Here is a 22,742-nt window from a genome sequence, read left to right as displayed (position 1 = left end):
GGCTAAAAATAGTTACATCAAAAAGTGTCTTTTACTTTTTTATTTTTTATTTTAAATTATAATATTTATTAACATTAATAATTAATATAATATAAATACATATTATAATATAATATATTTTGGTAAATCAAAATACCGAATAACACAAATTTACATACAGAAAATCGAATGGAATACCAAAAAATACAAAAACGTATACCGATTACCGAATCAAAAATCAAAACCAAAATATCAAAAAAGTTCAGTTCGATTCGATGTTTCAATTTTTCGGTGTTTATGCCCAGCCCTAGTCATTTTCTTAAAAATATTCCAAGTAGGCACAAAATACCACTCAAGGCCTTCTAAAACATGGGCTCAAGGCCCAAATCAATAAGTTTCTCAATATGGACTCAAAATCCATTACCAATTAGAACCTTTTCATTTTTGGTTCCGTCAAGTTTTAAAAAATAGCCATTCTTTGAATTCCAGCTAAATTAACACAATACTTTTATTACACTGATGAACCAGAAAGCTCGAAGAAGAGAAAATGGAGGCGGCCAGTTTCACTTCTGCTTCATCAACGACGACACCGTTTTCATCTTATTCCTCCACTTCTCAATCTCTTCGTTTCCTGCGTTACAAGCCTAATGCGAAACCTCTGAACTACAAATCTTCCAGAAGCTTCTCAGCCCGCGCTTCCGCCACCAGTGCCGATGATTCTGGTATGTTGAGTACTATAAATCAATGAGCAGAAACACTTGAACACTGTTAATTATATGTGAAATGATGGCTTAATTTGATGATAAGCAGCTTACGAGACTGTAATGCTTGTTGCTATAATTGTTTTGCAGTGGTAACTCTACTTGATTATGGTGCTGGCAATGTGCGGAGTGTCAGGAATGCAATTAAATATCTCGGTTTCGACATCAAAGATGTACTTTCTCTGCTTTTGCTGTTGTGGCTTTTATTTCTAATTTGAGTATTTAAAATTGAGGTGTATTTGTAGGAAATTAAGAGAAATGCAAGTCAAAGATGAACGTATTATGTATTCATCGCACCAAATTAGTTTTCCTTATGCACATCATTTACTTAGTTCAGTGTTACTCTTATGTTCATACAAATGAAGTTTGCACTCTTATAAAGTAGTGGAACTGAAATTACCGTGGCTTGTTGTTTCCCAGTGTCTTGGTGAGCAACAACTGAATGGATTTTCAGTTTTTTTTGCCCTTCATATATTATTTTCTTTTTGTCATATCAACCTTTAAGTGTTTGTATTTCGAGAATTTGCTCTTTGTCATATGAACCTTAAGCGTGTATGTACTTCGAGAATTTGAGTATATCCATGCACCTCAATCTCTGTGCTTTAACTTATGAATCATGGAATAATTTATGTTTAATTATTGTGGGGAGGTGTGAAAAGTTTATTACATGAGCGTGCCAAAGCCAAAATGGAGAAAGTATGCATGCATTTTCAGTTTTTTTCTACTCTTCTCTACTCTCTTTCCGTACCTTTTTCATTTTGATTAAGCTCTTTGCATACCTTTTCTTTTTCAACGTCTTCCAGGTCCAAACACCACAGGACATTTTGAAAGCAAAACGACTCATTTTTCCTGGGGTTGGTGCTTTTGCTCCTGCCATGGATGTGCTAAACAAGAAGGGGTATGGTTTTCATCCATACTACACATAGGGATGGAACTGTTTATTTTTTCTGTACTTCTCATTGTAAATAAACATTTAAATTACTGTATCGCCATATGAGAAATTTAAAACTTAAGCATGGTTCTGGCTTTTGGGACAATACAACCTCTTGCTTCATATACATGTAAAAAGATAGTATTTGATTGAGATTGATCAACCAGTATTTTGTATTTACGGCTTTTTCTGCAAAAAAAGTACTAATAAAGACACACCAACACCATATTTGACGAACCAGTTAAAAATACATAGTACTAATTTATTTTGGTTAAAGCTTTTGCAGCGATAAGAACATGTCTACAGAAAGTTCATGCATCTCTATTTTGTTCTTCTGTTTTATTTTCTCACTCCATATTATTATTTTTTGGCTTTGCTGAAAATTATGGGGATAATTGTTCTGCAGAATGGCTGAAGCACTTTGTGCTTACATTGAGCAAGATCGCCCATTCCTAGGCATTTGTCTTGGACTGCAGCTACTTTTTGAGTCAAGTGAAGAAAATGGACAAGGTCACAAATTAACATTAAGTATATTTATGGCTTTAGACATTTGATAATTAAATGAGTTCTAGTGAAGTGGCTTTTTTTCTAACTTTAAAGAGGAACCTCATGCAGCGAGATGCTTAACTTATGAAGTATGAGATTAATGTATGCTGCAAGAGCAGACAGGATCATTTTAGCACTTAAAATGGTTGTGTATTTTGGAATATCATCATGGATGAGGATCCAAGGCTTGCAGTTGTAGCTACAAGAGTTTTAATACCAAAGGAAATGAAATTGGGCCATCTACCAGCTTTACATTGTTACCTTATTGATGTCATACATTGAGTCCTTTGGTTTCACTTTTCCAGTTCCAAAGTATATTTTGATGATAATTTCCATTGCATAGTCCATCCCCCAAATTCAAGTGATCGTTACTCTCTAATATATATATCTCTGTTTGCTTGCCCTCAATTTCATGCATCGTTGTAACATATAGCCGCTTCATCTGAGAAACTGACTTTGTAACACGTTTATCAGTAAAGGGTCTTGGTTTGATTCCTGGAGTAGTTGGACGTTTTGACTCTTCTAAAGGGATCAGAGTACCTCACATTGGCTGGAATGCACTTGAAATAGCAAAAGATACTCAAATTTTGGATGACGTTGGAAATTCACATGTCTATTTCGTACATTCTTATCGGGCAATGCCGGTACTAATTCTCATTGAGTAAATATATATTGATAGTGATTCCATCCTCTTTTTTTCTAATTTTTAAGTTTATTTAGTACATGCGCAAGAAGCTTGATTCTAACATTTCTCGTAATTTAGTCAGATGAAAATAGAGAGTGGATATCATCGACCTGCAAGTATGGTGACGATTTCATAGCATCCATTCAGAGAGGAAATGTCCATGCCGTTCAGTTTCATCCTGAGAAGAGCGGTGGTACAGTGATTTCCTCAAAATTTTTGAAGCATGAAAGAAAAGAAACAATTATGACAAAATTCTTGTTAACCTAATTATGTTTGATCAATTTAAATTATGTTTTATCTGATGAATGTAGCATAGAGGGCATGGAAGTGATCATAATGTAAGCACAGTCCTCCAAACATCAACGGAGAATATGTTAAGGATATAGCCGAAAAAAATTTAAGATCATTATCAATATTATAGGCCCTTTTAACCTTTTGCATGTCGTTCATTGATACTTAAATTTGTTTTCTCATTTTTGAAGAGCACAAAAATGACCCTCTTTAATTTTGATCTTTATGGTCAAACACAATATTAAAGTTGTAAATAAAGAGAGAGAGTATGTGTAGGCGTGCACACACAGAAAAAGAACAAAAATATGTGATATACACAAGCATACACACACAACCCCTTGAGCTTTAATTTTTGTCTTCTTATAATCATTATCTCCTTAAACTGGTGGAACAATGTTTCCAGATGTTGGCCTTTCTGTATTGAGGAGGTTCTTGAATCCAAAATCCGGGAGAACGCAGGTATTAATGATGCTTATGACTTAGTGCTTTACTTCTCAAGCTAACTGTTCAAAGCATCTAACACATGAAAGCTTTCTGCAAGACAGAAGCTGGTCCAAGGGAATGCCTCTAAACTTGCAAAGCGGGTAGGTCATATTCATCTTAGTAGTAACTTATTTCTCAGAATTTTTATTTATTTGTATTGCTGAAGTTAGTGAATTTTGTGACTACTTAGGTTATTGCATGTCTTGATGTGAGGACAAATGATAAGGGTGACTTGGTTGTAACCAAAGGAGACCAATACGATGTTAGAGAGAATACAGAAGAAAATGAGGTAAGTGAGCATTAGTCATTGTTTAACCATCATCTCCTTTTGAGCTCTGCCAGTTCAAATTAATCTTTTAGGCTGTTCAACATTGGAGTTGGTCTGCAGACAGTTGAAAGTGGACAAAACTGAGAGCCGACAGAACTTATTTAGAAAAGGAGATCATCAAGAGATGTAAAAAAGATTATGAGGAAAATAAACTGTCATTTTCTTATATCGAAAAAATAAAGGGATGTATTCTTCCGCTGTTAAAGGGAAAAAAATTGCTAGTTCTTATTTTTTGTCCAATCTATTGCTCTGAGATTAGAAAACGGAAGCTATAAGATTGTAAGTTCTTAGGCTGCCAGAGCTGTTGGCTCTCTGTGATAAGTGGTTCAGGACTCATACTTGTAAATTATCTGAATGAAAACAGAAGGAACAATAGAAAGATAACGAGGAAGCTTGTTAGCGAGCTGCTTTGTGTCCTCAAAGGTTCTTGGTGTCAGGCACTTAATTCTTCTCTTTTGAGGATAAGATACCAAGGAGGTATCCAAAAACTTACAAGCTTTTGTATAGCTGTATCAGTTGATTTATAAAACACCTATAAATTCCATCAGCTGATCTAAGTTATCTACTATATCGCCGTTACACCAAAAGCATAAATTTTGTAGACATCTACTCTTTAAAAAACCCATGTGGATGTCTTACTTGATTCTATTTTTTCACTACATTCCTTTATTTAAAAATGATTGTCTTTCCTGAAGGTGAGAAACCTTGGCAAGCCCGTGGATCTTGCTGGACAGTATTACAAGGATGGGGCAGATGAGGTTTATCTTAGCATTAGTTATCTGTAACTCTTATGTTACTCTAACCTGACCCTAGACTTATTAGTTGCTTTCTGTGGTTTAGGTTAGCTTTTTAAATATTACTGCTTTCCGAGACTTTCCCTTGGGTGATCTGCCAATGTTGCAGGTGTGTTCTTTAGTTCAATATTCTGATTAATTGTTCCCGATAAAGATGATGTTTTGTGATAGTTTGTTCTACTTGATTTGCCATTTAGGTATTGAGGTATGCATCAGAGAATGTTTTTGTGCCATTAACCGTTGGAGGTGGTATTAGAGACTTCAAAGATGCGAATGGCAGGTTTATGGCTATTTGTTATTCTATTCATTCAATCAATAATGCTTTGATCTTCCAAATTGTTTGCCTAAAACTGAGTTGAAAAATTGAATAATGTTAATTAGGGATTGTGGACGATGATCTGACTTCACTAGTTGATATATAAACTTACTTCGCAGATACTACTCTAGTTTGGAAGTTGCTTCAGAATATTTTCGTTCTGGGGCAGACAAAATTTCTATTGGAAGTGATGCTGTTTATGCTGCGGAAGAATACTTGAAATCTGGAGTATGTAATTCTCATCTATGTGAAATTAATCTGTTTATTTTCAACTAAAAATGCTTCCTTATTTATAATAACGTCAATCTGTTTATCGTTTCACTTACTGTCTTTGAAGGTGAAAACTGGAAAGAGCAGTCTAGAGCAGATCTCCCGAGTTTATGGAAATCAGGTTGATTTAAAGCCATGTTAAACTTTATGCTAGTTTCTTGATGTCTGATAGTAATGATAACACATTTGTTGTGTCACTATCCTAGGTTGAATATCTTAGTTTCCAATTTTCTCTTCAGTCATCAATGATGAAGAGTGACTAAGACATATTAATCCATAAGCGCTTTTCCTTGTCTGCTTTCTTTCTTATATGAATAGCATACTCATTATTTAGTGGGCATGTTGTGCAAGAAAAATGTTGTAATTGGTTGGATGTGTTGTGATATTGTAGGCAGTAGTTGTAAGCATTGATCCTCGAAGGGTGTATGTAAAGGACCCCAAGGCCGTGGAATTCAGGACTGTGAAAGTGCGAAACCCAGGTAATTGCATTCAGATATTCTCTTCCAAAGTAATTTAGTAGTTTACCTGCATCCAGTGTTTCCTCATAGAAAGAGAAATCATTTGGCATAAAATCACATTATCACTTGACCAAGATAAAATGGGGCAAGAAGGGAATATTAATAACTGAAGTGTGTCTACTGGTTTCAGGTCCAAATGGAGAAGAATATGCATGGTACCAGTGCACGGTGGGCAATGAATCTTTTTTGTTATAAATTACAACCCGTTATTCTTGTAATCTCATTCTTTTATTGGTGTCACATGGAATATCAAGATTGTTTTTCACGGTTGATAGTTTTTATACATTCAACCTAAGTTCAATTTAATTCTATGTTTCAAGGTGAGTGGTGGGAGAGAAGGCCGCCCTATTGGAGCTTATGAGCTTGCGAAAGCTGTTGAGGAATTAGGAGCTGGGGAGATACTGCTGAACTGCATTGATTGTGATGGTACGATGTTCATGAGTTTGACGTATATATATTCTACCTTCGAGGTTGTGTTGGAATGGGTCTGAAGATGGTCAATGCCATAATTTGGTATTTCTATTGTAATATTCGCCAAGCAACAGTAGAATTTGCATGTCCTTTCTGCTTTGTTTGTCCAGATATTGTTCCCATTGCACCAGAAGGGAGCTGTTTTAGAAGCAAAGAAATCAAAAAGATTTTATTGGGGATGTTTTCGATGTAGTATTCCCAAAACTCGCTTTGGTTGTATTAGAAATTCAAATGTGAAAAGTTAAAGAAAGTTTCATCTTTGAACCCACTGCTTGCATTGTATTTAAAAGTTCTCTTAACAAATGGTAAAATTGGATGAGAGAAGTATTTGCCATATTACACCTTCCTTTGTGTGTAATTATTTTTCTGTTTCCCCCTTTAATCTACTTCTCCTAATACTTAAGGTTAGCTGTCTGTTCTTAACTTACCTGGTATGATCCATGGTACTTGTGAATATAACCATACAAAACATGCATAGTTGGCCACTCTTGATATGACTTCTTTTTTTGCCTTATTAGGACAGAATTTTCATTCACCCATTAGCTCTACTCCAAAGCTTGCAGTCTTTTGTTTTCCCCCCTTCTTGTTAGGATAATAGATTGGTCATGCAACCTGTGGGTTCCTTTTTAACTCTTGGCAACAATCCACTTCATGTATTTGTGGACAATGTAACGCCTAATTTTTGCTCTTCTTATGTCTTTTCAGGTCAAGGAAAGGGATTTGATATAGACCTAATTAAGTTGGTTTCAGATGCTGTAAGCATTCCTGTGATTGCAAGCAGTGGAGCTGGAGCTGTTGAACACTTTACAGAGGTCTTCAGAGAAACAAATGCTTCTGCTGCCCTTGCTGCTGGAATTTTCCATAGAAAGGAGGTAACATGACTATACATTAAACAGATGCCTTCTTTTGTACCTTTAAGTTGATCAATGTTCAGTTTCTGTGAGCTCGATAACAAAAGAGATTGATTGGCAGAAGTTAGATGAGAGACACGGTAGATGCCAATGTCTCTGCTGAGTGCTGGCAGCATGCACCTCTTCAGAGAAAGTGGATACCTATTGTTTGTGTTTAACGAGCAAAGCCTTGCATATAAAGGGGTTTTATATATCTTCTTAAATTGATCGAAGTAAAATCTGCCGGTTGTTAGCATAATTAACCTCTCTTGAAAGTGCCTTTTTATTTCTTCCAAAAGTGTATATTTAAGTGACATATATGGCTTTAAACAAAGCCATAGGTAGCCTGTATGGTACCAAAGGGATGCAGTACAGAACCTGCCACAGCACATCCTCATTTTTCATCACCCACCACCTCATTCACACTAACGAGAAAGTAAAAATGAACATAAACATGGTTGAACTAGAGTTCTTGGGAGGGAAGTGTTTGTTTAAAACTGAACATACAATATGTATTTATTCTGGAATACAACATGAATAACTTGTTTCTTATCTACCTACCAACCGTTGTATAGTAACATACAACAATTCAAGTTCCCAGTTGTAATATCGGTACACATAATGTGGAGCTCTGACTGATGTAGGCTTATATAATTTGTCTCCTCAATTTCAGGTTCCCATTCAAGCCGTGAAAGAGCACCTGTCAGAGGAAGGCATAGAGGTTAGAATGTAACCACATTTTTGCTATCGAGCAACTCGATATGCAGTCCTATCCTTTGCCATTCCTTGTTACTTGATGTTTATATCACTGAATATCAGTTTCTTTTATCTTGTTGCTGCGAACGAAGCCTTTTTCAATATCTTGCACTTATAGCCTCGTGCCAATTTTGAGCAAGTTATCATTGTAAAATTGTGTTGTTAAATTATTTGTGTACACTTTCTTCAGTATATGGGTTATTAGTTGGACATGTCTTGGGGTATTAGTTCTTGAGTATCATCGTGAATGATGAATATACATTTTGTTGAACAAAGTTCACAAATTTCTTTGCTGATATCATTTTCCTATTTGATTTGTATATTCTTAACTCCTAGCAAATCAACATTGTTCATGAACGCATCTTTAATAATGTGACACTACAAAATTTTCAATTTAATGCAACAATCACTTCCTTCTCCTCTTTTTAGTTTTTTCTGAGTTATAAAAAGAGTGTTATTTATAATTGATTTAGAAACTGGAGTTTGTTAAGAGAATGAAATTTTTTGGTTTGCCTTAGCTATTTAACGTGTTTTTAAAGTGTTTATATATTAGACTAGGTCGACCAAAAGATATATTATTCTATCATTTATGTTGTTGAATTTACATCTAAATATCAACTTAAAAAATCATATTTATCATAAAGTTTTAAATTTGGCCAATCTTTAGAATGTCAAGAGGAAGGTAATGGGCGTTATAATTCAAATTTTATGAAGGTTTTTAACTAAGTGGATAAATTTTTTCATCCATTAAACATTACTGTTACAAATATAATATGTATGTTCAGTTTTGGTTCTCAAATTAATTATCTTCAGCTCATATTATCTCTAATGTAAACTATTGGCTTTGTGTATAATTATATCTGGTAAACTGACTTTATTTCTTCCACTACATACAGACACCAACAATAAAAAGTAATGATTCTTCACCCTTTTTTTTTTTGTCTTCATAAACTAATATTACGAATAAATGTTTTTAAAATATTTATTTATTTTAACATATGGTAACACGTAATTTACTTGTTATTAATCTCGTTGAAATAAAAAATTTATACGTATTTTATTTTCATGCAGTGTCGACACAATATCCAAAGGCATTTATTTTTCTATTTCTTTTGGGAGTATTTGCACGTGACACGTCAGCTAGAAAACTCCAGGGAGATGCAGTAGCTACAGTATTTGAGATCCCTGTTGAAAATGGCGTAGGATTTGGTCAAATTATAGGAGGAGCTGCTGGCAGTAGTGAAGGTGGAGGCGGCGGCGACGATGGTGGAGGTGGTGGTTTTAGTGGTATAGGTGCAGGATTTGGATTTGGCTTCGGCAGTGGACAGGGATCGGGTTTAGGTGGTAACGGCGGCAAAGGAGGTTATGATGGCGGAGGAGGCGGAGAAAATGGTGGTAATGGTTATGGATTTGGAATCGGAGAAGGTTACGGTAGCGGTGAGAATCTGATTCAATAATTTTGCATGAGTTGGACCAATTAGTAATATAATAAATTTCTCTCTTCTTCATTTCACTCTAAATTATAAGTGCTTGTTAGAATTACACATACTATAAAAAGCGAGTTCAGAATTCATATAATAAGTGCTTGCATTAATCATATTTTTTTTTATTGGATCATTCAAACATTAATTGAAGTCCCATATAAGTGAACATCAATAATACTAAAACACAGGTTCAAAATCTAGACTTTTTCAAAAATATGATGATGCAAAAAATAAAAACTTAAACCCCGTAAATTCATTTGCTTTAAAAGGTGCAATAATTGAAAACTAACACAAACTAGGAGCAAAAGAGTAAATGACCCAATTATCTATGTAGGATCACGAATCACAATAAAGAACGTACCAACATGGCATAGTGGTACGATGAGATTGCTTCAGAGCTCCGAGAGAATCTTATTGAGAACATTGAAGCTCCTGTGTAGATCCAAATCCCATGTGACAAACCAAAAAAGGAAAACATATGCTATCCCCACCCACACCACACAAACACAAAGCAGGTGATAACAATTTAAATCAAAATTAAAATACTGGGACCAACATTATGAATATTCAAACGTGTATGAATTCTCCAATACAGAAGAAAATACTATAGCCAATAGGCTAATGCAAGTGTGTCCCAATTCAAAGAAAGTTCAGGTTGGTTTTAATATTTTGAAACGAGAAATAAATATTCATGCAAAGTAAAATATAGTTGTGCAAAAGGGTAAATGGGAAGGACCGTAAATTCTTTAGGGTTCTATCTGCGAATCTCAAATATAGCTGTGGCTGCAATAATCAGAGGACCAAAGCAACACCTCAGGCCAACAAAACTCTGATATTGCCATTTATTCTGGTTCTATGATTGAGTTGTACACTCAGGTATACCCACGGACGGATCAAAATCAAAAGCCAGATGATGTGGTTCATCTTCAAACATCAAGGAGCAAGCGACGGGGATCTTCAACCACATCCTTGATTCTTCTCAAGAAGAAGACTGCCTCTCTTCCATCGATCAGCCTGTGATCGTATGTCAGAGCAATGTACATCATTGGTCTTGGAACAATATTGCCTCCAACGACCATAGGACGACTGACTATTGAATGCATTCCCAAGATAGCAGACTACAAAATCAAGCAGCAAATTTTTGACGGTGAGATAGCTCTACAACTACAAGGTAATTGCAATCTCTTCCTACGATACATACCTGGGGAGGATTAATGATAGGGGTACTGATAAGACTTCCATACACTCCACCGTTTGAAATGGTGAATGACCCTCCAGCCATTTCATCAATAGATATGCTTCCATCATTTGCCTTCTTAGCAAGTGAGTTAATTGTCTTTTCTATCTCAGCAAAATTCATCTGCTCAGCGTTGCGGATAACTGGAACAACAAGACCCTGAGCAAGGAGAAAAAAGGATACTTAATATCATCCCTAAAGTCTCTCTCTTGCAGTTCTCATTTCACTCTAAACGTCTATAAAAACACTGCCAAAAACTCAACAAGTAGAGTCCATATAAAAGAGAGTTTGAAGGACAAATTGAGACAGATTAGGAATTATGCAAGACAAGCCCATGTAATATGAAACTTTGAAGCAAAGAAAGAGCTAGCTTGCCTTTGGTGTACCAACAGCGATACTGATGTCTATATAATCCCTATATATGATGTCATCACCATCGATAACAGCATTAACAATTGGCTGATTCTGGAGTGCGCTAACTGCTGCCTGAAATTTATATAAGCATTTTAGGCCAGAATTTTGCAATGAAGATACAAAAACAAACAGAAATTAGTCCTCATCATACTTTCACAAATCCAGACATGAATCCTAACTTGACTCCATGCTTTTCAAAAAAGGCATCTTTGTAATCAGAACGGAGCTTCATCAAATTTGTCCTGAATAGAACAACAATGAAGAAAGAGATACAACATAAGGTCAACAAAGATGCAAAACAAATACTACTACATCACATCTGATCAATGCCCACACCCCTCCTAGGTCACAACAGAGACCAATCTGCATCTAGGAAAATAAATTGGAAAAGGTAACTGAAGTTTATAACCTTCAATTCCTAGATCAAAATTTTCTGTTTCTCTATACTTAGGATAAGGTGCAGAAATATTAGCACAAAAAAATAGTGTCTTATTCAAAATCAAAGTCCAAACTTACATATCAACTTCATTGAATGTTGTCAGCAAAGCAAATGTGTTCTGAGAATCTTTCAAACGTGTGGCAACTCTTTTTCTGAGCCTGGTCATGGGAACCTGTCATCAAAACAGATTATAGAAGATAACACACAGTAAGTGCCAAGTTACATAAATGAGTAGTGCCATGACAATGAGATTACAACAACATTAGCTATTGACTCACTCGTCTTTCCCGTTCTTTGGGAGGAAGTTGGAGCTCTGTAGGAGAGCGTTTAGGGGGTGGAGGTGAACTTCCCTTAGGCTTCTCCTTGACGGGAGTTGTCTCAACTTGAGGTTTTGCCTTTTCCTCTTTCTTATCCTCAGCTGCAGGAGCTACTTTCTCAGAGGACTTCTCAGATGGAGCAACATGTTCCACACCCTCACCAGATTTTGAAATGATAGCAACTTTATTGCCTGGTTCGACAGTGTCCCCTTCCTTGGCTATAAACTATAGATATTCAAAACCAGATTCAGAAGTTGTTGATCAAAAAATAAAATGTAATAAACTAGGTGGTGGGAGGTTGAGCAACGCAGAGCTCCAGTGCCAAAGATGTTCTACCTTTTGGATTACACCAGCTTCAGGACTGGTAACATCAATGGTTACCTGTCCAATAAAAACCATTCATATATAAGTGTCATTAATCTCCAGACAGACCTGAGATAATGTGATTAAAATTAACTAATATTAGAAACAGGGTACCTTATCTGTTTCAATCTGAGCAATTGGCTCATCAACTTCTACTCTGTCACCAACATCTGCTCATATAGAAGGAAACATGAAAAAACAGTAAGTACAGAGTGACTATGAATACTACTGCATATAAGATGGATCAGAGACCACATCAATAAAGACATACTCTTCAGGAACTTGGCCAGTGTCCCATCACTAATGGATTCACCCATATATGGAACAACAGCGTCAACGGTATCACCTACATTACAATTATAGACACGCAAATAAAAGAAAAAAAAGTGAGGAACTGTAGCAATACAGAATAAGGGAAAAGGGATGACAGAGAAAAGGAGAAAGCAAATGAAATAACAATTAAAATATATATGGAAGCTGTCAATACATTATTGCATGATACATTTAGAATTCCAACATTCTTTAACTGTAAACAAGAGTGCTAATTTCCAACTAATTCTAAATTTCTTCTACTCCACCAGATGCGAAGCTTTAAGATAGGGTCATTAAACTAATTGAACTAGCATCTTATCATAAATTCTTTTAAAGATAATGATTTCCACTTATTGAAAAGAGTCATATTGACATATGTAACCCTAGGATGCGAAGGCAACATTGGAGTGATCAAGTAGTTCCTATGCGGTGAAGATGATAGACAGGCCCTTCTTGATGGCATCGATGTTGATGATAATGGCAGTCCCGATCCAATAGATGATACAGAACTTTATACGGAGTTGAAACTGCTAACTAGCTATATTTTTTTAAAATTGAGTTAACTAGTTATATCCTCCAGGTAGATAACGCAAATACTTCTTCCACGTCCAAACAGAAATTTGCAAATGACCAGAACTAACAGCCAATCATTTGGTACAATAATAGGCAATCAAAAGATACATGTCACATTTTTAAGTATCTATAATATAATTCCATATAAGACCGCAATCCCAAAAAAGATGAAAAGAAAGGGTAACTTCAATAAAGTATGTGAAGATAATAATTATTTAGAAGAGAAGGTACAACTGACATAGGAGTATCTAACTGATAATTTATAAGTTCAAAGGTACTAAAGAATACATGTGATGGTAGTTGGGACCATGATGAACTGCAGGAACAATACCAAGAGACCAGATTACATTTTTGAACAATACTATATACAGTGTAAGCATGTCGTGACTAATTTCATTTGCATCAGCGTTCCAGGCAAGCTTGATAAATTATTAGAAAAATATACCACTATTTGCGCAGAAAGGCCTGCTCCAATTTGATAGTGTTGGACTTGAGAAAAGATTGGTCACAGCCCTGCAAGCAATGCACTAATTAATATAACCAACTGGTGTGTGTGTGAGAGAGAGAGAGAGAGAATGAACATATCACCAAGTATCGTATTTTTTTTAATTAACATACAACAACAAATATGCCTCGATCCCAAACAAGTTAGGTCAGATATATGAATCCAAGCATCACAACAAGGTAAAAGATTGATGTATCTGAACATTCCCAACACCTACACACTTCATATTGGGTAAAATTCATATTATAAATTATGACAATATATGATTTTCGGTGGGACCAAAAATGAAGTTTCTAGGCTTGATTAGCAGAGAACAACTGAAATTGTTAACATATATAACAATCTTTGACTGCTATCCCTTTTTAAATTTGCATGGAAATTCAATATAATCTTCTTCATGTCAAGACTTCTTCAAGTGTTTTATACGTTAGCCGATCAAATTGCATTACCCGGTTATTTGCTAGGAGTCCTTTTAATTGGCTACAAGGGAAAATGTGACATTCAGAGAAAAAAATAGCAGAATTTTTAAGGCAAAAAGAAGAAGCATACAGTGCCTTAACTTAGATGCGTTTTGGTGCAAACTAGCTTTTGAACAAGTTGTAAATGATATTTTAGACACAAAGCTGATTTGCACAACTTGTGACTAAGCTAACTGTACTAGCTTAGTGCAAATATTTTATACAAGATGTTATATACACATGAAAAAAAGTGGCACTATTGGTATCACTTTAGGACATCCCAAATGCTTCAAGACAATTTCAAAATATATGATGTTGTGCACAACAAACTAACTAATCGAACAAACTTCTCTTTTGAAATCAAGTTATGTGACATGCACACACTATCATTATGATACATGTACATTCACTGACAGAGGTCCACTATCTCCGTCTCCTCTAAGGACATGCACACACCGGCAATCCACAAAGTAATTAATATTTAATTGGAGTGTCTCAACTTTTAGTTACTCATTCAACCAAATGAAAATACAAAGCAAATCCAACAACACCGATTAGGTCCCTATGAATGCAGATAATATAACTATAAAGCAATGGAAAATTCTACCGAGTTTGACCTAGACAGAGAAAAATAGAATGGCTACTTCTATAAATACATTGTGCATTTATTCATGCTCTAAGATTCAAATAATATATGAAAGGTGTTAAGCAATAATATATACTAACCTTTCTGGGCGCAAATTTGATGAGCACCCTGGATTAAGAAGTAGGAGCTAATTATATCGCACACCAGTATAAATACACTGAGTCATCATGGATTAGTTACACATACCAGGCAGCACAAGCTGATTGAAATTTCGCACATGACCACATTGTCTAGTAAGCAATGATATCTGTTATCATTTTCAAAATATGTCACGACGACCTTTTAAATGGGGTTAATAAAAAACAGCAGCAAGTCAAATAGCATGAAGGCTCATGTTCAATATAACGAGGCAAAGGACAAAAATAAGAGTCTGAATGGTTAAGTATTAGAAGGGTTGCCATAAGACAGTATGTCATGGAATCTGAATAGTACTAAGTCAGAGCATAATGTGATAGAATCGATCACAAAAAAAAGGCTAGTACCAATACATTGCATAATGAGAAAGTAAGGATAGCCACATGCAATCATAACAATACTTATAATAAGAGTACAACACTGCAAAATTCGAAACTGTTGTATCAAAATCTTAATAAATTTAAAAATTTACCGTACTAGAGTCTAGAGAAAACAATAATCCTTATCCAGGTAACACGTACCAATATCAAAACGGTTCTGTCAAATTCAATCATCAATAGTATGAATGACAAAATGATGATGATCAAGTATCTCAAATATGTGGCTATAAATAATGTGCTCATCTGCACCCAATGGCATGGTTTCGTGGTCAATGAAGTGGATTGAGTATCATGAGGTCTCACGTTCAAATCTCGATAGACAAAAAGACTAGTGAATTCTTCGCAGCTATTATATCTTTGGTGGATAAGAGTTATTTGGTACTAGTTGCTTGTAGGAGATGACAGATATCACGTGGAATTAGTCGAGGTGCAGGCTAACCCAGACGCCACAGTTATCCAAAAAAAAAATGTGCTTATCCAAAAAATGGCTGAAATCTAACATACCGTGAACTTGACTTGAGCTAAAAGGAGAAATGTTCTTTTTTCTTCTTTATCATTTATATATTTTTGCCAAAAGGTATTCCAAAATCAATTTAACGAATTTTTTACCTCCATAAAATAGCAATTTATCTATCCTATTAAGAACTCCAATCACTTAAATGAAAAAAAAGAGGATAGCTCATAAATAGACATTACCTCTTCTGCAGCAGCAGATGGAATTCTAGATTTACATACTGCAGGTCGAACCGTATGCAGAGATTTCCTTACACACTGGTTCAGCAAAATCAAATAATTTCAGCAACTCATTATACAAATATCAGCAATTAATATATCAAAACAAACGCAATAAAACTAAATCACGATTCATACCGAAGTAAAAGAGGCGCTAGAAATAGCTTTGCGCCTTAAAACACCTAACATCGCAGCTCTCGATCTCTTAAAACTGTTCAATCAATATAACAAAAAAAAAAAAAAAAATAATGTACGAATCACTGTAAACAGATCTTGTGTAATATGAGAAAATGAACAGTGATAATGAAGATTTTAGACCTGATATTAATGGAAGAAGAGTGAAATTTGATGAGATTGTAGGGTTGGAGAAGAAGGCGCCGATTGAATTTTCGCCCACGAAGAACAGCTGCTTAAGCTTTCTTTATTCAGACCTTTTATTTGCTTTTTTTTACTGTATATTTCGCTATAGATGGAAAATGGAACTGGACCTGTCAGTTTGTCCTGAAAATAAGCCAAATTATTTACTAATTGACTCGTGTTTTAAACTATTCGTATTTTTACGTTATATATTACATACATTGACTGTATATAAATTAATTAATTAATTTCGATTTGGAATAAATGTAGTAAAATAAAGTTTTGGTACGTCATACTTCCATCGTTTTTATTTTGTATGATATTTTTAAATTGAGAAAATACTAAAAAACACTCATAAATTTGACGTAAATTATTAATTTAATGTGTGATCGATTCACAGTCCAAAAAACACTTTTTTTACTGGACATAACAAGTGATCTCCAACTGTTGTACGAGCATGAGTTTGTTAATAAAAAAATGAGATAAGTGTTGAAAATATTTTAAACTTGACGAGGATTTAGAGATGTATTTCGCTCATGTTGAGAGATCAAAATGTATTTATTTAACTCTTTAGTTAGTCAAGTTAAGGGTTGATTTTAATATCGTTAATAGTTTGGGATGTAATTAATAATTAGCAGCGAGTTTATGGGTTTTCTTCAACACTTTTTTTATTAAAAATATTCCTCATGTTCATTTTTATTTGCCCGTTTGAAATTATATACACATCTGACATCTTTTAACAAAAATAATGATTAATTTGAATATTTTATTATAAGACTCATATTAATTGATGAATAGTTTTAAGTCTTGAAAATGATTTGAGAAAAAAAAGTAGTAATTAATATTGAGGTGAATTAGGAAAAATAAATTATCTTTTCTTGATGTTTTTAAATTGACAAAATAGAAATGAAAATTATTTTTTTAAAATAGTGAATAAGTAAAAGTATTGAAATAGCTATTTTATAGTGTAAAATATTTTTTTAACTATTCATGGGATTATAAATTATCTTATCAAGAATAATTAATATTTTTTTTTTAAAGACTGACTAAAAAAATTATATAGGTAAATTGTGAAAGAGGGGTATTCATGTTGGGCTAAATTAGGAATTTCAGTTTATATATATATATATATATATATATATATATATATATATATATATATATATATATATATATATACTAAATTTATCATATAATAAAATTATATTTATTTACGACAATTTATAAAATATACAAATTAAAGATTAGAATAATTGTCATCCTATTATAATTTTTTAATAGTAAGTGGCTCCTCATTTCATAAAAGTCACGCATATGACCTTCACCTTATGTTTAATAACCTTTTTTAATGTTCGATCAAATTATTTACATATATTTTAAAACAAAGGTGGAAGTATAAAATATAAAATAATGTCTCAATCATTAAGTTGGGTCCATAATAGGAATTATTGTAAATCATAAGTTTATTTCATCAATTTCATCGTATTTTATACTATACAATTATGATACTATTTTCATTTTAATTTATTTGTTCAATTTTATAACTTAATATGAAATTTAATAAAGTAATAAAATTTCTAAATTTTACCATCTTAAACATATCATATGGTAAGTTAAATTTAAAAAATTGACAATAAAAAAAAAGAAAATAATAACTTATTATTTTTTTTCAAGCTAAATTAACAATAACAATACAAATATACAACATCACAAGAAAATATTATGTATAATGTTAATTTTATTGCAAAAAAACATTATTAATTAATAAATTTTATGTTTGTTGTCAATTTTTTCGCGATCTTCTTTATTTATGTAAATATGAAATCAATAATGTAAGTAAGGTCATACTAATCATATTCTTTAATTACAATTTCGTTAATTACATCTTTGCTTTTAATGTGATTACTTGTTCACCACTAATTATCGGTCCTAATTATTCTACAATCATATAATATAATACATTGATAATGTGGTTGTAAAGAGAGAGACCTTTTCTCAAAGGAAATAGAATTAAAGAATGAAAATATAATAAACATTAAACTATTTGACTTATGAAATTTAAACTGAATATAAAATTAAAATAAATAAAATATCTTAAACAATTTTCAATACAACGTTTTAAGTTGAGTTTTTTTTTTTTTTTTTAATGCTTGTATAATCTTCTCATCTTCGAGATTTATTGGCTCAAACCTTTTCAAACTTCATGGTCCATAAAATTCATTAAATGAGGAAAAACATCCTACTAAGAATATTTGTTTTTACATCCTTAAAAGCTCAATAAACTTACAATTCCCTAGAAATTTTTTTTTTTTTTGAGTTAAATTATAGAGTATACATTTTAATTGATATTTTATATGTGTTTTTTGTTATATTAATATAAAAATTCAATTTATAATATTTTTTGTATTTTCAATATCTATATTATTATTTTAATATATCAATTATTTACTTCATTTAATTTACTCTCAAAATTATGATCTATTTATTTTAAATTAAGTTTTTATCTTTAAAAAAATACTATCTTGATATAATAAGGAGATAAACTCTGAAATTAATCGTTGTGATGGAATAACATCCTTCATCAAGAGATTTCAGGTTTGAGCCGTCTTTATTAAGAATCACTTTTCTTCTAATATGAAATTTTTCGATACAAATTCTAATTTAATCAAGCTCTGATACCAAACACTAAATTAAATTACACTAATTTATTAACCAACATTACATTATATCATTACATCCTACTCACAACATTTCACAAAGCACATAACATGAAATTAAAATGCAACTACTAAAATATTAATGCAATGGCTAACGCCACAGCTACTTACGTTTACATTAATTTCACGGCCATCCGCCGCCATATCCACTGCCGTACCCTCCGCCGCTTCCACTACCAGGGCCGCCAAACCCTCCGCCGCTTACACTACCAGGGCCGCCAAACCCTCCGCCAGTTCCACTGCCATGATCGCCTGCTCCACCGCCAACATTATCGCCAACACCGCCACTGCCGCCTACACCAGCTCCAATTCTTCCGCTGCCGCTTACTCCACCACTAACTCCGCCACTGCCACCTATGCCAATGCCAGGTGGACTGCCGGCAGCGCCACCGCCCATGCCGCCAGGACCAGCGCCGACACCTGCACCGGCTCCGGCACCGATCCCAACGCCAACTCTACCTTCAGCTCCTCCACTTACGGGCCCAGCTCCGATACCCAACCTTCCTCCGACTCCGGCGCTAACGCCACCACTAATGGATCCTCCTAGACCCGGCCCAGTTGGTCCAGATGGCCCAGTTGGCTCACCTGTTTCATAAACACAACGAATTATGAAATTAGCTATGAATTTTATCGTTAAATCGTCTAATTGCTAACAAAATAATGTAGCAACTAAATTATATTTTTTTTGTTTCAATTTATATAACATATTTTATATTTTGTCAGTCAAAAATTTGCGCATGAAATTTTTAATTTTCTTGAAATGAAACTTATGTATTTGTAAATTAAGTAAAAAAATATTAAAAATTATAATAATTGATAATTTAAAATATTGAAAAGATTTATGAAAAATATACGATAAAAAATAGACTTATTTAATTCTTGAAATCCGAAATGTGACATATAAAATGAAACGGAAACGATATTAATACGAAGCAACAAACTCAAATAAAAAAAGTGTTAATAAGGAGAATCTATCTCTAACCTTTCAAATTATAGATACTATCATTAGCACTAACTTAACAAAATGTAATTTACAGGCTAGTTAGATGCAACAAACTCAACTAAACAAGTGTTAGATAAAAAAAAATCGATCTCTAATCTTTTTTATGGACAAAAAAATAAATTTTTAACCTTTCTTATTAAATATTACGTGTTGCACTAACTCTCACGAATAATATATCGAGTTAAAAGAAGGTTCTTTGGAGATTGTAACCATCATATCTCTTAATTTATAAAAAATTTAAATTTATCTTCGATTTTAGTAAAATATTAAAAATTTCAAAGTACTTTTATACATGAAGTTTTCTAAATTCCATTACCAGCAGCAAATCCACCAGCTCCAATATTATCATCTAATCCACCTTGATAATCAGTAACTCCATATTTTTTTTCAACAAGAGACTCATTTTCACTTGGTAAATTTCTACCACAAACAAGAAAAGCTCCAAGTGAAAACACAAAAAGAAGTAATAAAATTCTAGCCCACATATTTTTTTCTAGCAATTTAAACATTTAATATTATCCAAAAAGAGTTATAACTATAATAATATAATAAAAGTTTTGTGTGAGGAATTTGAAGGATTGTAAAGAGGATTTTATAGGCTATAAAATCCAAAAAACTCAACGGTACACTGAATTTTCATTCATTATACGTAAATTAATGCATGAATTTTATTTTGACATTTGTAAGCCATGCACGTAAAAATTTAATTTAGTGTTATCATCACAACTTTGAAGAAGTTGACTCTGTAAACATTTAATTTTGATTTTGACATATCATATAAATACAACAGACAAAATGATTTTATATACTCTGCGTTACTGTGTATGTTAGAATTCAATTGTTTTCACTTTTCACTAGGATCGTGTGAATAATTTCGAGTCAAATTAATAATTCGAATCGATAATAGAGATATTAACAGCTAATGATTTGAGTTGTTAATTTATTGGTTTTATAAATATTTAGAGTTTTATAATTATTGAATAATTGATTATGGACGTTTCAGTTTTGACTTTTTTTTTAACGAGCTAATTAATCGATAATTTGATTATAAGAAAAAAAAAGTTATATTTTTATTCTTATGTATATTTTATTCGAAATATTTTTGAATTATATATCCAAAGTATATTTATTAGAATTGATTACTGATTTTAAAATAGTTTTCCTTAATCATGAATTTTAAGAGAAATATATACGACTTTTTTACATCAAAGTAATGTCAATTGCACTTAATTACCCAATAATATTATAAATGTGTAAGAAAATCATATAATTTAGTCGCGATCAACTAGGTGAATGCGATTCTCTTATATAACTCTTAAAATTCTTATTTATTGTATGGAAAAAAATAGTGATCAATTAAACAAAAATGTCATGAGTCTATAAGCATTAACGTGACTATATTATTCACTAGTTATTTATTTAAATGGAACAATTACTAACTTTAAATAGTGAAATTAAATATATTCTCATATATATACTAAAAGCTTATTAAAAATTAAATTAAAATAAATAAAATATGCCACTACTACTTTATTAGATCAAATGCCACCACCGCCGAAACCTTCACCGATCCCAAACCCAAAACCACTACCACCATTCTCCCCGCCACCGCCACTGCCACCACCACCGCCGCCACTACCGCCTAAGCCGGACCCGTGGCCACTACCAAATCCAAATCCAAATCCGTCACTGTTTCCGCCACTAAAACCACCATCTCCTCCACCACCGCCACCGCTGCTGCCGCCACTACTGCCGCCAGCTCCTCCGACAATCTGACCAAATCCTAAGCCATTTACACCAGCTGGGATCTCAAAAACTGTAGCTACTGCATCTCCTAAGAGTATTCTAGCTGACGTGTCACGTGCAAATAATCCCAAAAAAATTAGAAAAATAAATGCCTTTGAATATTGTGTTGACACTGCATGAAAATAAATGTACATCATATATAAATTTTTGTTTTAATGAGATTATTAAGTAATGAAAATTATCTTATAACACGTTAAAATAAATATATTATCTAAAACATATATTATATTATTAGTTTAACTACAAAATTTGAAGAATCCTTACTTTTCATTCTTGGTGTTTGTATTTGTGTGAAAGAGATAAAAAGAGATTTTTTTCGAAATATATATAATTATAAACTATATCAAGAGTTTATATAGTAGAGATAAATTGCGGAAGATAATTAAATTCACGAACCAAAACTGAACATAAGTATTATATTTGTAACAGAAATATTTAATTTAATGGGTGAAAAATTATCCACTTAAAAACCTTAATAAAATTTGAATTATAACGCACATTCTCTTCCTCTAATTAATTTTCTAAAGGTATTGAGCAAATCTAAAACTTTATGATAATTCTTTACATCATTGATTAACTAATTGTTTAGTCATAAAATATAAAGGATGATCTAAATCATGTATTTGGTATATACTTTAATTTATAAAATTAATTACTTTATTTTTTAATTATCACTAGTTGCATAGCGCATATTAATAGAATAACTCTGATCATCTGACTGTTTCACCAAAGCATATGAATTTTTCAACTGTTGATGATGATGCTGAAACTGTAGGAGAGATTGAAACAAACTGTAGATGTAATGAAGGTAATAAAAAATCTGATACTTAATACATTCATTGATA

At 32.9% G+C, this 22,742-nt stretch overlaps 4 protein-coding genes across 6 annotated transcripts; 1 reads left to right on the top strand and 3 right to left on the bottom strand.

Moving 5' to 3' along the window:
* The first annotated feature begins 475 nt into the window (after positions 1 to 475).
* On the top strand, positions 476 to 9,600 carry LOC101268295 (imidazole glycerol phosphate synthase hisHF, chloroplastic). 3 transcript variants are annotated; one of them, XM_026032165.2, is made up of 20 exons: positions 476 to 701; positions 831 to 913; positions 1,544 to 1,638; positions 2,078 to 2,181; positions 2,692 to 2,861; positions 2,981 to 3,095; positions 3,597 to 3,652; positions 3,739 to 3,777; positions 3,867 to 3,965; positions 4,700 to 4,762; positions 4,845 to 4,907; positions 4,996 to 5,078; positions 5,234 to 5,342; positions 5,452 to 5,505; positions 5,776 to 5,863; positions 6,033 to 6,070; positions 6,223 to 6,328; positions 7,079 to 7,245; positions 7,937 to 7,984; positions 9,091 to 9,600. In XM_026032165.2, the coding sequence occupies exons 1-20, from the start codon at positions 527 to 529 to the stop codon at positions 9,184 to 9,186; spliced, it is 1,851 nt and encodes a 616-aa protein (XP_025887950.1). In that variant the 5' UTR covers positions 476 to 526; the 3' UTR covers positions 9,187 to 9,600. The 3 variants fall into 3 exon arrangements, with proteins under 3 accessions (XP_025887950.1, XP_025887951.1, XP_004244100.1); XM_026032166.2 differs by lacking the exon at positions 4,845 to 4,907; XM_004244052.5 differs by lacking the exon at positions 9,091 to 9,600 and having other exon boundaries at positions 7,937 to 8,339.
* Positions 9,601 to 10,019: 419 nt separating this feature from the next.
* On the bottom strand, positions 10,020 to 16,549 carry LOC101268590 (dihydrolipoyllysine-residue succinyltransferase component of 2-oxoglutarate dehydrogenase complex 2, mitochondrial). The gene is made up of 15 exons (XM_004244053.5): positions 16,333 to 16,549; positions 16,153 to 16,225; positions 15,979 to 16,053; positions 14,954 to 15,014; positions 14,848 to 14,875; positions 13,604 to 13,671; positions 12,545 to 12,619; positions 12,388 to 12,443; positions 12,247 to 12,291; positions 11,872 to 12,135; positions 11,671 to 11,765; positions 11,306 to 11,396; positions 11,116 to 11,226; positions 10,705 to 10,899; positions 10,020 to 10,621 (listed from the first exon to the last, which is right to left on the bottom strand). The coding sequence occupies exons 2-15, from the start codon at positions 16,201 to 16,203 to the stop codon at positions 10,430 to 10,432; spliced, it is 1,407 nt and encodes a 468-aa protein (XP_004244101.1). The 5' UTR covers positions 16,204 to 16,225; positions 16,333 to 16,549; the 3' UTR covers positions 10,020 to 10,429.
* Positions 16,550 to 19,044: 2,495 nt separating this feature from the next.
* Positions 19,045 to 20,656, bottom strand: LOC101268887 (glycine-rich protein 5). Its single transcript, XM_004244054.4, has 2 exons — positions 20,408 to 20,656; positions 19,045 to 19,673 (listed from the first exon to the last, which is right to left on the bottom strand). Exons 1-2 carry the CDS (start codon positions 20,598 to 20,600, stop codon positions 19,213 to 19,215), a joined length of 654 nt encoding a protein of 217 aa, XP_004244102.1. The 5' UTR covers positions 20,601 to 20,656; the 3' UTR covers positions 19,045 to 19,212.
* Positions 20,657 to 21,537: 881 nt separating this feature from the next.
* LOC104648580 (putative glycine-rich cell wall structural protein 1) lies at positions 21,538 to 22,200 on the bottom strand. The gene is made up of 2 exons (XM_019214808.3): positions 22,162 to 22,200; positions 21,538 to 22,009 (listed from the first exon to the last, which is right to left on the bottom strand). Exons 1-2 carry the CDS (start codon positions 22,166 to 22,168, stop codon positions 21,630 to 21,632), a joined length of 387 nt encoding a protein of 128 aa, XP_019070353.1. The 5' UTR covers positions 22,169 to 22,200; the 3' UTR covers positions 21,538 to 21,629.
* Positions 22,201 to 22,742: the final 542 nt, after the last annotated feature.

Source organism: Solanum lycopersicum, chromosome 7 (assembly GCF_036512215.1).
Source record: "Solanum lycopersicum chromosome 7, SLM_r2.1".
In the NCBI taxonomy this organism is placed as follows: domain Eukaryota; kingdom Viridiplantae; phylum Streptophyta; class Magnoliopsida; order Solanales; family Solanaceae; genus Solanum; species Solanum lycopersicum.
This window is presented reverse-complemented; position numbering and strand designations above follow the sequence as displayed.

Bases quoted from the DNA above. Each gene is read 5' to 3' on its own strand.
- LOC101268590 (XM_004244053.5), bottom strand. From the start codon at position 16,203: ATGTTAGGTGTTTTAAGGCGCAAAGCTATTTCTAGCGCCTCTTTTACT. The intron at 15,015-15,978 runs GTAATGTCTATT...AAATGATAACAG, and splicing joins CATCTGCTGCTGCAGAAGAG to ATATCATTGCTTACTAGACA. The intron at 12,292-12,387 runs GTACCCTGTTTC...TTTATTGGACAG, and splicing joins CTCAGATTGAAACAGATAAG to GTAACCATTGATGTTACCAG.
- LOC101268295 (XM_026032165.2), top strand. From the start codon at position 527: ATGGAGGCGGCCAGTTTCACTTCTGCTTCATCAACGACGACACCGTTT. The intron at 6,071-6,222 runs GTGGGCAATGAA...CTATGTTTCAAG, and splicing joins ATGCATGGTACCAGTGCACG to GTGAGTGGTGGGAGAGAAGG. The intron at 7,246-7,936 runs GTAACATGACTA...CCTCAATTTCAG, and splicing joins GAATTTTCCATAGAAAGGAG to GTTCCCATTCAAGCCGTGAA.
- LOC101268887 (XM_004244054.4), bottom strand. From the start codon at position 20,600: ATGTTTAAATTGCTAGAAAAAAATATGTGGGCTAGAATTTTATTACTT. The intron at 19,674-20,407 runs GTAATGGAATTT...TTTATGAAACAG, and splicing joins AGCTGGTGGATTTGCTGCTG to GTGAGCCAACTGGGCCATCT.